General features: G+C 34.1%; 1 protein-coding gene across 2 annotated transcripts in view; it reads right to left on the minus strand.

The window, feature by feature from the left end:
• Positions 1-1,508: 1,508 nt before the first annotated feature.
• LOC142345524 (uncharacterized) overlaps positions 1,509-15,682 on the minus strand; it is a 562,956-nt gene continuing 548,782 nt past the window's right edge. For both annotated transcript variants that reach the window (XM_075397596.1, XM_075397597.1), the window contains exons 9-14: positions 10,422-10,562; positions 7,097-7,240; positions 6,601-6,669; positions 5,609-5,800; positions 2,087-2,330; positions 1,509-1,705 (exon numbers count right to left, since the gene is read on the minus strand). In XM_075397596.1, coding sequence (XP_075253711.1) covers positions 1,662-1,705; positions 2,087-2,330; positions 5,609-5,800; positions 6,601-6,669; positions 7,097-7,240; positions 10,422-10,562 — 834 coding nt within the window. In that variant the 3' untranslated portion in view covers positions 1,509-1,661. The remainder of the gene's footprint in view (positions 1,706-2,086; positions 2,331-5,608; positions 5,801-6,600; positions 6,670-7,096; positions 7,241-10,421; positions 10,563-15,682) is intronic.

Genomic DNA, 15,682 nt, shown 5'->3' on the forward strand with positions numbered 1-15,682 from the left:
TTAATGACCAAAAACCTACAAACCACTATTAAAGCAACCTTAAAAATCACACAATATCATAATAAGACTTCTAAACCAAAAAAAAATTAACAAAAAAAAACGGTTTTAAAAAGCCACACGTGAACACAAAATTTTGCTCGCTTACAGAAATTTTTTTCACATCTCAATTTCTCGCTCTCTCGAAAACAGCGGAATCAACAAAAAACCACTCTCTTTTCGCTCCCTCTGCACTTTTGTTCAGCACCCAAACCACTCTAAAATTTTTCACTCGTTTCATTTCCTGCTTCAAAATTCACTCCAACTAAAGTGATTTAAAAAAAGACTTCTCCAATACTCCTCTTCGAGTCGTAAAAAGACAGCGCCCCAATACAATTCAAATTCTTTGAATTGTAAAAAACAAAACAGGACAATTCCTGACGTACAATTCAAAGAATTCTCATTGACTAGACAATAAAAACAGTAAAAATCAAAGTAGACTTGCCGCATAAGAACAAACAAAATCACTAGTTGCATGTGAACAAAAAATCACTAGCGAGAAATCCCTAGCGATCCATTTTCTGTTTCGGCGTGACCAAAATCACTACTCCAATTTGAATTCCAATTCAAACTCCAATTTGAAATAATGTTTGAAATCTTGAAAAAGACAGCGTCCCAATACATTTCAAATTCTTTAAATTGTAAAACGGAGAGCGCCCAAATAATAGCCGTTGAGAGGCTGACGGCGTCTATTAACAAAATATCGAAAAAAAACCTTAAAGACAAAATTGAACAAAATATCAACAAATTTTCAACAAAAGAAACCGGTTATTTCACGACATTAGAGTTACAGAGCGCATGCAGTCAATTCAATTTAGACCCGGAAACTTTACTCCATTGCAGATTAGCAATATTAACCGGTGAATCTACTGATACTTATAACAGGTTTTGATGGCCTCACTGACATTTCGGCGACATTTCAGAAAGCAATGGATTATATATATTACTAGACTTATAATACCCATTGACTTCTATAAGATATCATAACTGCCAGCAGAGCTACGCAAAATTAACGTTCATAAGCAGCCTGCAGATGTCTTGAAACACTTGACAGAAGATAAATTACCAACGTGTCGCTTAGCCAAATTGGAAATTGAATGGCTGGGACATAAATTTAGTCGAACAGTTTTTTTCCACTTTTACTGTAATAGCAATAGTAGTAATAAGGTTCTTTTCAGAACTATCTTCTTTTATTTTGTCTTTCATTCATAGATTTTGTAGTTCTGTATTTCATACGTTTTGAAGATTTCTGGGTCCTTTTTGATGTGTAGGAACAAAATTTTTAAAAATGACCATTTAACTGTGCATTTTAGAGTTAAGTCCATGAAAAGCAAGAGGTATTTGTTCATTTATTGTTCACTGATTAACTATTATTTTGTTGCTGATTAACTAATGACACACCGGGAATAGGTAGGTTTTTGAAGTCTAATAGACAGGGAATGCTTCATCTATCTAGGTATTGTGACGGGAAAAAAGGGAGCAAATTAAATTCAATTGAGAACGTTAAGACTAGTAATAAATTATCAAGAATAAATATGACGATCAACAAAGCACAACAATTCAAATTACAATATTTGGAGCGCATCTTGTCAAGTTCGGTAATAATCATCTTGCAGTGAATGTCTTCACGATATGCTAGCACTTCGGGTCATTTCGGGTTTGAAGACATCTACAATCAGAGATTCAACATTTAGCTTATATAACCACACGTCGGTGGCCCGCTAATAGCGCTTAATATTTCTGAAAAGTATTCAAATTATTTTGGTCACAACGAGTCAGATCAAATGATTATCGTCAAAAACCAAATAGGTGAATTATACACATTAGACTAGGAAAGCTAGCTCTAAGCGAGCTGCTCATTGACAACGCCCTCCAGGCTTTACTTGTTTGTCCCGTTGAAGAAAAATCTATCAACCGAAAAATCACATTAATGAGGGCACAGCACTAAGTAGTATAATTGCTGCGAATTTCGTTAGGGAGAAATTAACATAAATAGTTATATTCCTCCGGTGGGGGGGGGGCATATTGGTTCAGCTGTGGTAGCACTAACCCTGTACATATTCATGAAGGCTGGAGGGTAACATGGCCATGATTGTATTCACGTGTGGGTTACTGTTGTTGTTGTTGAATGTTGACGAGGAGGAGTTGACAGGTGAGGGGGAGAGGGAAGTGGGGGTGGAAAGAGGAAAGTGGCTGCTGAGTGGATTGGATGAGACTGGATGGTTAGTTCCTCCTCCACCTCCACCTCCACTGCACAACCCCATCTTTTTAAGAATGAAAACGTCGTCATGAACCTACAAAATAAAGGAGCGAATGTGAAACCTGTTGCACCACAAAAGTTGAAACAAAGGTAAAATTTAAAATATGCCATAGCATCAAGTATAATTGCGTGTCTTTAAATAAATTGTTCTTCAGATCTTAAAAGTTATCTGATCGACTTGCAGATCTTAAAAAGCAGCTTGCGCATCTAATCGGCGGCTAAAAAGTAAAACATAATCGACTAACGTCGAGCGAATTGCTCTCAAACGACCGGCGAGCGGTTGGCTTCAGTAGTAGCCAGTTGGGCCTTAGAGATGCAAGCATTAGGGGGGTGAGAGGAGTGTGCATGTTCGGAGGGGGCCAGCGTTGGGGGGGGGGGTGTGAGGGTGGTTCAAGCGATTGGGCGTAGGGTTGCGAAGGCTAGATGAGTGGGGGGTTCAAATCGACAGCTGGAGGAGGTTGGACAATGGGAGTGTTGGGGGTAATGGGGGGGGGGTCTCAGAGCGGTGGGGTTCAAACTTTCAGGATTAAAAACCGCCCTTCACACCATGAAATTACCTCCTCAAAGCAGTTTTGATGAATAGCATTCTTAGAGTATATTAAGGCTTAGGGCTTCAAGAGAACTTAATTCCCTCCGAGCGCTACCTGTTTATCCCATTTTCAGGACGAAAGTTAAATGGGTCAGATGAACAATCGGTCAAGCGAAAAATCACATTAAAAGACCACAGGACTAATATAATTGCTACAAATTTCGAGCAATTAACAAGTACTTCATGTAGTTTGATATCTGTAAAAAAACTGAATTGCGATAAGGTTGCCTCTCAGTGGAAAACACATTGCCGTTCTCGTCGGCAAAACACCTAATTTAACTTCAAACTAAAGACAACAGTTTAACAGTCATTAGGAAACAATCACTATCCAAAATCAACGATGAATTGACAAAAACTCAACTCAGTAAACCCAGACAACCAGAAGCTTGGAACACAATAACTATTAAGTTCTCTTTGCAAATCAATTCTCCAGTTACAAAATCTACTTCTAAGACAGGCAATCTAGCAATCCCTTTAATGAACTTTGATAGCCTAATGCAATATGACTTAATGACCGGGCTTTATATGCTTATCCTAATTCATTTAATCTTTCGATTTTGATATTTTGACTCTGACCGTATTCTTTACATTGCAAAATTCACTGAATTCGAAAGAATTTAAAATCCATTCAGTTGGAACAGTGAGCGAAGTTAAACGTAAAAATCGTGACTTAAGTAAAACGAAAAACGTGATAAGGTAAAGCGAATTAAAAAAACATAGCAGGACAAGTCCTGACGTACAATTCAAAGAATTTTCATTGACTAAATACAAAACTAGATCTAGCATAGACTATGAGTGAACTGCTAAAATATTTCTAAAAGAATCAGACAAAAAAACGAAAAAACAGAAAATCAATGTCAAAATGCCGCATGTGAACAAAAAAACACTAACGAGAAATGGAAATTTGGTGGAAACAAAACTCTAGGTCTAGAATGAACTATGAATGGATTGGCATAAAAATTTAGAAAAAAAACTCCGATCCAAAAAAACCGAAGAAAACAGTAAAAATCAAAGTGAAATTGCCGCACGTGAACAAAAAACCACTAGGAAGAAAGCGAATTTCTCTTCAACACCGTTTTATCACTCTACTTAAAAAAAGAGCGAAAAAAATTCACCACTAGCTTTTTCGCTCCACTTCCTGTATCGGCGTGACCTGAATCACTACTCCAATTTGACTTCAAAAATCATGAACATGTGCGAAAAGATCTTAAAAAAGACAGCGCCCCAATACAATTGTAAATCTTTGAATTGTAAAAAGGACAGCGCCTAAATAATAACCGTTGAGAGGCTGAAGGCGGCTATTAATCATTGAACAAATATACACTTTTAAAAAAACTGCTTAAACATAGCCGGCAGATTGCCGGAATAGCTGCGAAAGAATAGACCTGCGTGCCATATAATAGAGATAGAAACAGATACAGATCTAAATTGAAAAAAAATCGACTCCGCTCAAAAGACTAGGCTAAAAAACTTTCAGCGATTAATTAATAAAGCTTATTACATTCATTCCAGAGAAGCCTCTTATTAGGAACCTTTACTGCACATATGAGTTCCTTTGACCTGAAACAAATTCAAATTAAACTCAAGTTTTAAAGTGCAGAAGTCATTTTATTGAGTGAGGTAAGTCACGTATGATCAAAATCTAATCACGCAAATAACCTAAAAACCTCCGCTAAAGCGAGTGAGAAATGACGTCACGCGCGCAAATGCTGTTAGTGAGAGGAAGATGTCGTTCAGAATATTTGACTTTTTCAGCTTTGCTGTGTGAACAAATGTAAAACGAAAAAAGAGCGTCAGACGACGAAACAAAAAAACCAAGAGCACCGCAATATAGCTACACTTAGCTTACAGCTTCGCAGCTATAAAAAGTCTAACGTGAACGAACAATTCCGCTCGCTTACAGAAAACGTTTCTGACAACTCAACATATCGCTCTCAAAAACAGTCATGTGAACCAAATTTTCATTTCTCTCCACTCTCAACTCCACTCCATTTTGTTCAATACTTAAACCACTTCAAAATTTTTCACTTATTGCCTCAAATTTCATACCAATAAAAGTGATTAAAAATTTTTAAAGACACTTCCTAATTACTCCTCTTCGAGTTGCAAAAAAACAGGCCCGCTTAACATTAGCGATTACGGCCAGCCTTCATACACTGTATTGCTAGGTAATTTGATACTCTTGTGACTGCAGTACCGTATCGCCACGTAAACAACGACATCACATAATAGGTTAAAATAATTAAGACATAGCCAGCAATTGCCGGAAAATAGCCGCTTTGACGCGCTAAATGCACATCGGGATTGAAACAGAAAAAGATAAAAAAGAAGAGGTAGAAATTGACAACATTTTTCCCTAAGTTTCAAAAATTGTTCTAATTCAGTGTGCAGTTTCAGTTAAATTCCAAACCTATACTTACTTCAGCTTCTAAACTGAAGGGTTTTAAGCTTGATACTAATATCAGCTATCAATCGCACTAATGAACTTTGATAACCTAATTCAAAAAAACTTGATGACCGGGCTTTACTTTATTCAAAAAACCACTAACGAGAAATGGAAATTTGGTTCAAACAAAACACTATCATAATTATTTTTGTTAAATCAGAAAATTCTTATCAGCTCAAATCACAAAAAAAAAACAAAAAAACCGGACTAGAAAAGTGCAATTACACTAAAATATGAGTGGTGAGCTTGACTCTTTACAATTTTTGGGCGATTTTACCTGGAATGGTTTGTCCAGATTGAAGAGATACTCTCTTCTGTCACTGGCAATGCTACAGTCCACATCTGTGTCTCCACTTGCATTGATGACCACAAACGGAAGTCTAATCACTGAAGATGGCTCCGGTGCCTCTCCCCCATTAGCTGCTTCTGTCTCTTTATTCTGCTGCACTAGTGTCTTGTAGGCCACATGCTAAACAAACATTTTCTGTATTAACATTTCATTCCAAAAAAGGTGATTGGAATTTAAAATCGATGAACGGATGTCTGCGAATATTTGTATGTCCATCAATGCAGTTATCTTTTCTTAAGCATAATCTTTAAGATTCTAAAAAGGGATTCTAAAAAGATTCTAGAAGGGTTATTCGGAGGTAGAAATGAACAACCCTTTTTAGAATCTTAAAAAATATGCTAACGAAAAGCTAACTGCATTCATGAACATACAGATATTCACAACGACGGACATCTGTTTACTGATGTTAAATTCCAAGCACCTCTTCTTGGAATCCTAAAAAATGCAAGGATCTTTTGTTTCCGCTGGTTTCTCGCACACTATAAAATCCCCGTTGTAAAGTAAGAGTTATCACACATCAACTGATTGTGAGTAGACTGGGCGCCTGCCAAAAATATGCTGCCGAGAAGCTGAGACGGAGGGGTTCATTAACAGAGAAGATTCAAATTCTATCTTCAGACGATTGAGAGAGTTCTAAACGTTACGATATACACAAAGCGTCCGTTTTCGTTTCAATATAATTTTGTTTTTAATCAAATGTTGTGTTTCATTCAAATTAAGTGTTGTTTATGTTCTTCATATCACACATTCTTGAGTTACTTATTTTTTCAGTCACCTTTGTAAGCCTCTAAGCTATTTGTTTGATCTTCAATTTGAATCCGCTCTAGTTCATTTAAAGAAGTATTTCTCGGATTTCGAATCACTTATCAACAAATTTCTCTCCAAAATTATTTTCATTATACGGTTCTGATTAAGCGTACCTGCATGATAAGTTCCTGCAGCTGAGCTTTCTTCTCTTTAATTCGCTCCACTCGCTTTTCTCTCTCCATCTGAAACACCCCGGGTCGAGGAAAAATCGGAAAAATAAGTAAGATAAGCAATGCAAAGTTGTTTTTATTTCACCGCAAATTTCGTACATAAATTTGCGGTGAAACTATGTAAGTTCACCGCTAGAGTAAGCGGCGAACTTACAAAAATTCACCACAATTCACCGCTAAAGTATGTAATTTCACCGCTTAATATAGCGGTGAAATTACATATTTTAGCGGTAAATTTTGGTAAATTTTTGTTAAGTTCATCGCTTACTCGTGCACGTCACTTGATTGCAAACATTATCAATTCTTTGGACGATCATAAAACTTAAGTTAACGAAATAAACAGAAATTCTGTTGTATCGCATTTTGTAACTGCTGATTCAAATATTTTTTCAGAACTGATCTTTAAAAAAAAACCTTCAACAGCGACAATTGAACTGACCTCCAAATTCTTGAGTTCTTGAGCAGAATTTGTAGGCAGTCCAATCCACTTGATCTCCTTCTTGTCTTTTGAGATGATGTTCAGAGCCATAAGGACATTCAATGCATCGTAGATTCGTCTTCTAACATTCTTCTGATCATAGATCTAAAAAACATATCACAATCTACTAATCCACTTTCGTAAAAATGGGGCTTCATTGAAATAGAAATTTATTCAACAAAAGAAAAACGTAGACATACTGCCGATTATAGCTGCAAAATAGACTTGCGTTAAGAATATACACGGAAACAAAAGAGTTGATGACTGTAGCAAAGCCGCTTGAAAAACCATAAAACTTGTTGAAATAGATTCCGCAGAGGTATTGTTATTGGCGACTTACCTTACTTAGACCGATTGAGATATCTTTGGGCTTATTCATTGTAAACGATACGTAACCGTTTATCCCACAATCTCCTCCGCCCCCCCCCCCCCCCCCCCCAATCCAACTAATTTCAAATTTATATACATCATAAATTATATTATCCGCGGAAATCATACCTCACAGTTTGATTTGTCTAACTTTTTATGCCAACCTTTCAATTATAACTTTTGCGTGTAAACACTCATTGACTCTCATATTTGAGGGATTAAACCACACTTTTGTAAACTATTATAAAACAATCGCTCCGATATATACAGTACCTACACAGAATACGCTCTTCCTAAACAGTTATCTCTCTCAAGTTCGGCATAAAAACAGGAAAATATAGCCATTCTTAATTGAACTTAGTTTTTACAGAGCAGGAGTCATTTTGTTAAGTGGAGTAAGATGATAAAATATCTAATCACACGAACGAGCTAAAAACTATCTCTCTCAAGAGACAGAAATGAGTTGGCGATGACAAGAAGAGTTCAATAAATTTTGACTTTTTCAGATTTTTTTTTATCAAAGAGGATAAACGCAAAAGCCTCAAACAACAAAAGAAAAACCAATAGTACCGCAATTTAGCTACGATTTAACGCAAGACAGATATAGAGCTGAAATCTTTGCAGCTATTTATAACGAACCAAAGCCGGCCATCATAAAAATCTGATCCCTTTTACAAGAAGGGCGAATGGTTCTTACACAAGCTAAGCTCAAAATGTGCAGAATGATTGAAAGTTGTCAGAGTGCCAGAAAATTGCAATATGGCTGCAGGATTTGAAACACACAATTCTCAAGTTTGTAAAATGCCAAAATTTCTTGGAATTTTATCTGTCTAAGTATTTTGAAACTTCCGACGCTTCACATTATAGACAACTTAAACTTGGAGGTGCTTGTTTTAAAGAAAAATTTAATCGGATCGTCAGAAGTCAAGCGTGAAAATCGTTATTTATGTAAAACGGGATCACAAGGTAAAGCGAAGTTAAAAACATATCAGGACAAGTCCTGACGTACAATTCAAAGAATTTTCATTGACTAAACAGAAAACTAGACCTAGAATGGACTACGAGTGAATTGACAAAACCATTTCTAAATAAATCAGATCCAAAAATTAAAAAAAAAACAGAAAATCGATGTCAAAATGCCGCATGTGAACAAAACACCACTAGCGAGAAAGCGAATTTTTGTTCAAACACCGTTTTCTCACTCTAAATTTAGAGTGAAAAATTTCTCACCGCAAAACCACTCACTTTTTCGCTCCACTTCCTGTTTCGGCGTGACCAAAATCACTACTCCAATTTGACTTCAAAAATCATGAAAATGTGTGAACAGATCTTAAAAAAAAACATAGCCGGAAGAATTCCGGAAACGACTCGAAGTAGAAATTTGACTATTCTCACTGATCAGATGCACCACCAGCATGTTACCAATCGACAGACAGTGTAATCAATTCACAAAGAAAAGACTGGAGAACTGGAAACTTGACAAAGGACAAAATCAAAAAATAATATTCTCTAAAAATCCAAACAAAAATCTCTACAAAAAGATAACATGCAGCTTCCCATCCATAACTCATAGAAATCAATTAGTTATATATTTGGATAGATCAGTGGCCCACCTAGTACTTGCAGAGAAACGTTAAAAACAACAAACTAAAAAAAGACTAAGAAAAACTCTTTAACGAATTAGAGTTTTGTACAATTTGTTTAAATGAAAACTGCCCTGTTAAGCCTTCAAGTGCAAATTCACAGTATCAACACCTACAAAATTGCTCTTTTTTGAGAAAAAGTTGCCAGCAAAAAACATTAAATTGTAAGAAGTAGGCAAAAAACTTAGAAAAAAGACAAAAAGTGGCCAAAATTTGCTCTGATTTACTCGATTTTGTTTAACAAAAACAACTAGCAACTAATATCAATCAAAATGACAGACATCCAAAAGAACTACAGCAACTGACTTCCACTAGAAAACTCCCCAAATGCCATCAAAGGTTGAAGAAGAATATAAACGACATTTAAAACCAAATTGAACAAAAAAAACGATAAAAAGTAAGGTGTTTTTTTAAATATTACAAAAAAGCCAAATAAAGTTACTTTGAGCAAAGAGAGCAATGAAATGCTCGCGAAAAAATGGGCAAGTTATAACAACCTAAAAAAACTGTCTATGATTGACAAAAAAAAAACGAAAAAAAGCAAAAAATTAAAAAAAAAGTGGTTTAAAAATTCTCATTTTTCCTGTCATTTTTCTTCAGAAAAAATGTTTTATACCAACAAAAATGTAATCAATTTGTATCCCTGATATTCTTTGAGTCACGAGCTTCTATGCAAATTGCACTTAAAGCAGTAAAACAAAACAAAAGGCCAAAATACATTAAATTTCGTCGAAAAATCAGCAAAACTGATCAAAAACCTCCAAATATGCATAAAACTCAAATTAACTACTTGAAACCTTCAATTCCTATCAAAACGAGCCCAAATCTAATACAATAACATAATCAAACCTCATAAACAAGAAAAATTGCAAAAAAAAACTACTTTTAAAAGCCGCACGTGAACAAAAAAAATTCGCTCGCCCAGAGAAAAATTTTTCACACATCAATTTCTCGCTCTCTCAAAAACAGCGGTATGAACAAAAAAACCCCTCTCTTTTCGCTCTGCTCTTCATTTTGTTCGGCACCAAAATCACTCTAAATTTTTTCACGCGTTTCATTTCCCGCTTGAAAAATCACTCCAATAAAATTGATTAAAAAAAAGGACTTCTCCAATACTCCTCTTCGAGTCGTAAAAATACAGCGCCCCAATACAATTCAAATTCTTTGAATTGTAATAAAAAGGACAGCGCCTAAATATTGGCCGTTGAGAGGCTGACGGCGGCTATTAATGAAAGATTTAATCGGACCGTGTGCTAATGACACACAATTAGTACCTGTTCATTTGATAGTGACTGTGGCGTGGTGCTGTTGTGTTTGTGAAGAGTAGTAGTTGCAGTTCCAAACATTTCACACACCAACTCATCAGCAACTTCATTGTATGACGTCACTCCCTTCAACTGCACCTTCTGACACACCTGAACATGTGAGCACAAAATGATCAACACAAAATGAATCCACTGTTATAGAAATCCTCTACGCTAAGTGGAGTCAGGCATGACTTCCAAAAAGGAATATTTAATATTTGAAAGACTTTATTCAGAAAAAGACTGAAATACTCTTTCCTGATTGGATAAAAATGATATATTATTTTATCCTCCTTTCCCTTTATGTGTTTACCCATCTACCCTCTCTCAGCAGAAGAGAAAGTAATTTAGTCAGTACCAGTCACCATCCTGATTTAATAATAGAGTATATTTCTCTCTCTCTACTCCGCTCTTGTTTTGTATTGAGATAAACGTTAGACCGTAGCATTGGGGCCCGTGCACCGTCTACTGAAGCTCAGATAGAAGAGTAACAGACTAGAGGAATAGAACTTTAGTTAGTCAGGTAAGCCTTAAGATTAACTAGTATTCTTGAGACAACCATAAGACAGTTCAGGAAGTACCCTAACAAAGGTAAGCTCTAGAACACGTCTTATCTGGTGCGACCAGTGCTGAACTAAATTGGGTAAACAATTATAATTTCTGAGGGATATAACAAAAACTATTGTTAGAAAAACAGAACGGATTAAAATTCAAAGAATAACAAATGGCTTCCAAATTTGATACACAATCAAACCATAATAACGAATTAACACCTTTTGTTATCGCAAATGATTGTCCACAAGAAAATACAGAACTACTTTACAGAATAATCCTAAATTTGAAGAGAAACCTCTTCAAAGAGACAGATCATATACAACAAATAAAAATCAACCGCAACCATTTGACACACTATCTACCAGTAATACTACTGAATAGTGATAGATACAACAGAAACTATACATTTGTATTAACAAATGAAAATAACAACAGAAGAACATATTTTAATTTCCAAAATGAAACAACATTATCGGAAATGCTAAAAATATTTTTAAAAAGACATGAAGAATCACAGGATAGAACAAAAATAACAGCAATAACATCCACAACATACAACATAATAAGAAACACAAGTGGATATCTCAATGAAAGTCGTCAACAGGTACAGTCTGTGAATGACAGATTAAGATTTGATATCAAAAACTATAATAATTGGCTGACAAAAATAATAGAACTAAAACCAGAAATAAAAACAGCATCAATAGATATCATAAAAATAGTATCTGAATTTACTTTCCTCTTTTGGTTAGACAATTTTGAACATATAAACGAAAAACGAATACAGTTCGGAGAGACATATCCTGACGAAATAGGATATCTCTGTGATGAACTCAAAAATATTTGGGATAAAAAATATTATTCAGAAAATTTTGAAAGTACTTTACAGATCAGTTCAGACAGTATTAATTTCATTGAAGGAATAGAAAATTACGTGAAAATACTGGATCAAGGACAATCAGGATCATCATCATTTAATATAACAAAAAGTTCAACATCAACGTCAACACCAAAAGATACACAACTGAACAACAATTCACAAGTAAAACAAAAATCAACAATAAAACCAGATAAACTATTAACATCAAATTTATTCGGAAACAACAATAATACAATAGAAGATGTAGACAATTCTGATTCAGATGAAAGAGAAATTAGATCTGACAATCAATTTCCACCATCGGTAAACCAAAACAGACGAAAATACCAAAACAAGGACGAAATTAACAGCAACAGAATGTACATCAACTCGGTAGATAACAAATATAGAAACCAAGAACAAAATTGGGAACAACAACAATATAATTATGAAGACTTAAAAAACGAAATTACACAAACAGTAACAAAACATACTAATAAATTAATAAATAACCTAGAAGAAAAATATCATCGAATGAGCCGAAATATGGAAAAAAGACAAGAAGAAGCACTAGAAATGGTAATCAATAAATTGGATAGAACTCTTGACAATCTACAAGGACAAAATAACTATAGAACGGAATACGAACATCCACTACATAACAGAAATCAAGAAAATCCTTTTCATAACAGAAACCATGAACATACAACAAATGAAAACATACAAAATACTGATAGACATAGTAATCAACAACAAGGAAATCAAAATAGAAGAACAAATTCAATCACAACAGAAGAAAGGGAAACAACAGTAGTAGAACCACCTTTACCATTTTATAAACAATTAACATCAATGAGCATAAACGAAGACCCTCAAATTGAACAAAACATTAGCAGTGGTTCAGTACCAACAACAATAAGACCATTCGATGGAACAGACCCAGCATATACTGTTGAAGAATATTTAAATAGCATTGTCGCTGCTATGATATTCAGCAGTGGCATTGAACCGGTAAATAAACCAGGACATCACCAATGGAAAGTAAAAAGAGCAGCGTTAATACTACATACTTTACAGGGACCTGCACAAAAATGGTATTCGACACTTCCAAGTGAAACAAAATTAGATTGGGAAACATTTTGCAAAGAATTTTCAGATATGTTTGATTCGGAAAAATCAAAACAACAAGCAAAAATCATATTACAACAATTACAAAAACATACAAACGAATCACTAAGATCATTAGCATTAAGAATAGAAACTCTTGTCAAAACTGCTTATTCTCTATACACAGAAGATTACAGAAATAGTGTTATGAACCAAACGTTCATAAGATGTTTAGACAACGAATTAAAAAACGCAGCATTAAAGAAACATGCGAACCACAAACAAACTCCACGAGAACCAGAAATGCCATTCAAAACATTAGTAGAGAAAATAGACCAAATGGATCTAACAAGAACAATAACTAATAATCACAAAAGATTATATGAAGTAAACCAAAGTACAACAAATATTAATGAAGATCTAAAACAAATGAATATAGCCTGTAATAATATAAATGAACTTAATCAAAACGACTTAGAACAATTCGAAGGAACAATATGCAATGTTCTAAACGGAATTAACAATACATATGACAAAAAGAATTTTAAAGGAAGACCAAAGTTTGCACTGTTTTGTAGCTATTGTAGCTCACATGGACACACAAAGGGAAGATGTTTCAAGAGACCACGCCGAGGTAGTGTTACAAGACCGAAAGAAAGATCATTTTACAGTCACATGAGAAACAATCAAAACTTACCAAATAGAAGAATTGACTCAAATAATGTCAATGGCAGACAACTACCACCGACATCACCAATATATAACAACTCCAGAAGTCGGACACCATACAGATCACATTCAAGAAATAACTACCATAATAGAAATTCCAGAGATAGTAGAAACAATCAAGGATATCAAAGATCAAATAATTATAATAACAGAAGTACTAGTTATAACAGGAATAACTACAATAGAAACAGGAGCAACAGTTATCATAGAAGCAACAGCTATAACAAATACAATAATAATAATAATAATAACAGATCAAATTCAAGATACAATGACAGAAATAATTCAAGACAACAATCACCTTATAATAGTAACAAAAACAATAATAATAATAATCGACAAAGATACAACAGTAGAGATTCAAATAGAAACGATAACTATAGACAACGTTCTAATAGTAACAATAGAAATCATTCAAATAACAATAGCAGAGATAATAGAGGATACTCATCCCAACGAGAACAAAATAACAGACATTATTCAAAAGAACGGAGAAATGATGGAAACAACAATAGCAAAAACAGAATAAATAGCGTAGGACAAGAAAAATCAAATAACGATCCACCAGGAATCGACGAATATGAGTACACATCAGAGTCCTCAGACGAAGATCAAGAAATACTAGATAAATTTTACAATGCCAATGAAGATACATGCAATACTGTAATAAATACATTAGAAAGCAACCCAACATGGATATTACCAATGTATCAATATCAGAAATTTGAACAGGACTTCACAAAACAAAAACCTATGTTAGAAATAGATTTTCTATTAGATTCAGGAGCAACATTAAACCTACTAAATGAAGATACATGGAATGAAATCAAATACAATAACCCAGAAATGATCTTGGACAAAGCAAGCAAAACACTAACAGCTGCAAATAATACAAAAATAGACACATTCGGAACAGTAACACTGAATTTAACACCAGACAGAATTTCTAACAATAGAAACAAACCACAAAACAATTTTTGCATTCACTTCTATGTAACACAATGCAATCATAATATACTGGGTACACCATTCTTCAAAGAATATATCGAGACGATAAATGTTAATACCAACAAACTAACATTAAATACAAATACAAATTTAGACAACGATATTATATTCTACATGAATAGTACTAAAGGTTATCCTTACTACTCTCGATTATACACAATCATTAATAGAGAAACAATCTATATAGAACCAAATCAACAGAAAAGCATAACATTTCCAATACCAATATTTAAACAAATGAATCACTCAAATGATAAAACAATACAGAAATCGAAATTCTATTTCGAACCAATAAACAAATATCATAACGTATCATTTACAGACATAAAGGATTTTTCCTCAGACGAAGAATACTTTATGGACATACTATTGATCAACAAAAATAGACACCGAATAACAATAAATACAGGACTCATTGGTTTCATGAACAGAAATATTAGCTTCAAAAAACAAGATAACGAACTATACCAAACAAACTCTATCGACTTATTCCAAGCACTATACAATCTGACATACGAAAATGAAAACGATATCGATGAAATATTAAACATACAAGAAAACGAAACTATTGAACAAGTCGCAACATTTGAAAGAAAACCAAACTTCAAATGCAAATTTAACATTAACAAATATTCAGAACAAGAAAAAGAATTCATAAAAATGTTTGATTTTCAACATTCACACTTAACACAAGAAGAATTTGAAAAAGTAGTAAAAATCATATTAGACTATAGACAAGTCTACGCAACAACAAAATTTGACGTAGGAAAACAAAAGTAAAATTGAACTTACCAATAAAAAAAGATGCAATATTCAAAAAACAAAGAATAAGTAAAGTACCTATACATCTTCGAGAACGAATACAAAAACTATTAGATGTTCTCAAAAAATATGACATAATTGCACCTGTAAATAAAGAACAACTATCAACAGGAAATACATTCACAAACCCGGTAATAATACTACGAAAAGG

Source organism: Convolutriloba macropyga, chromosome 9 (assembly GCF_964194025.1).
Source record: "Convolutriloba macropyga chromosome 9, txConMacr16.3, whole genome shotgun sequence".
In the NCBI taxonomy this organism is placed as follows: Eukaryota; Metazoa; Xenacoelomorpha; order Acoela; family Convolutidae; genus Convolutriloba; species Convolutriloba macropyga.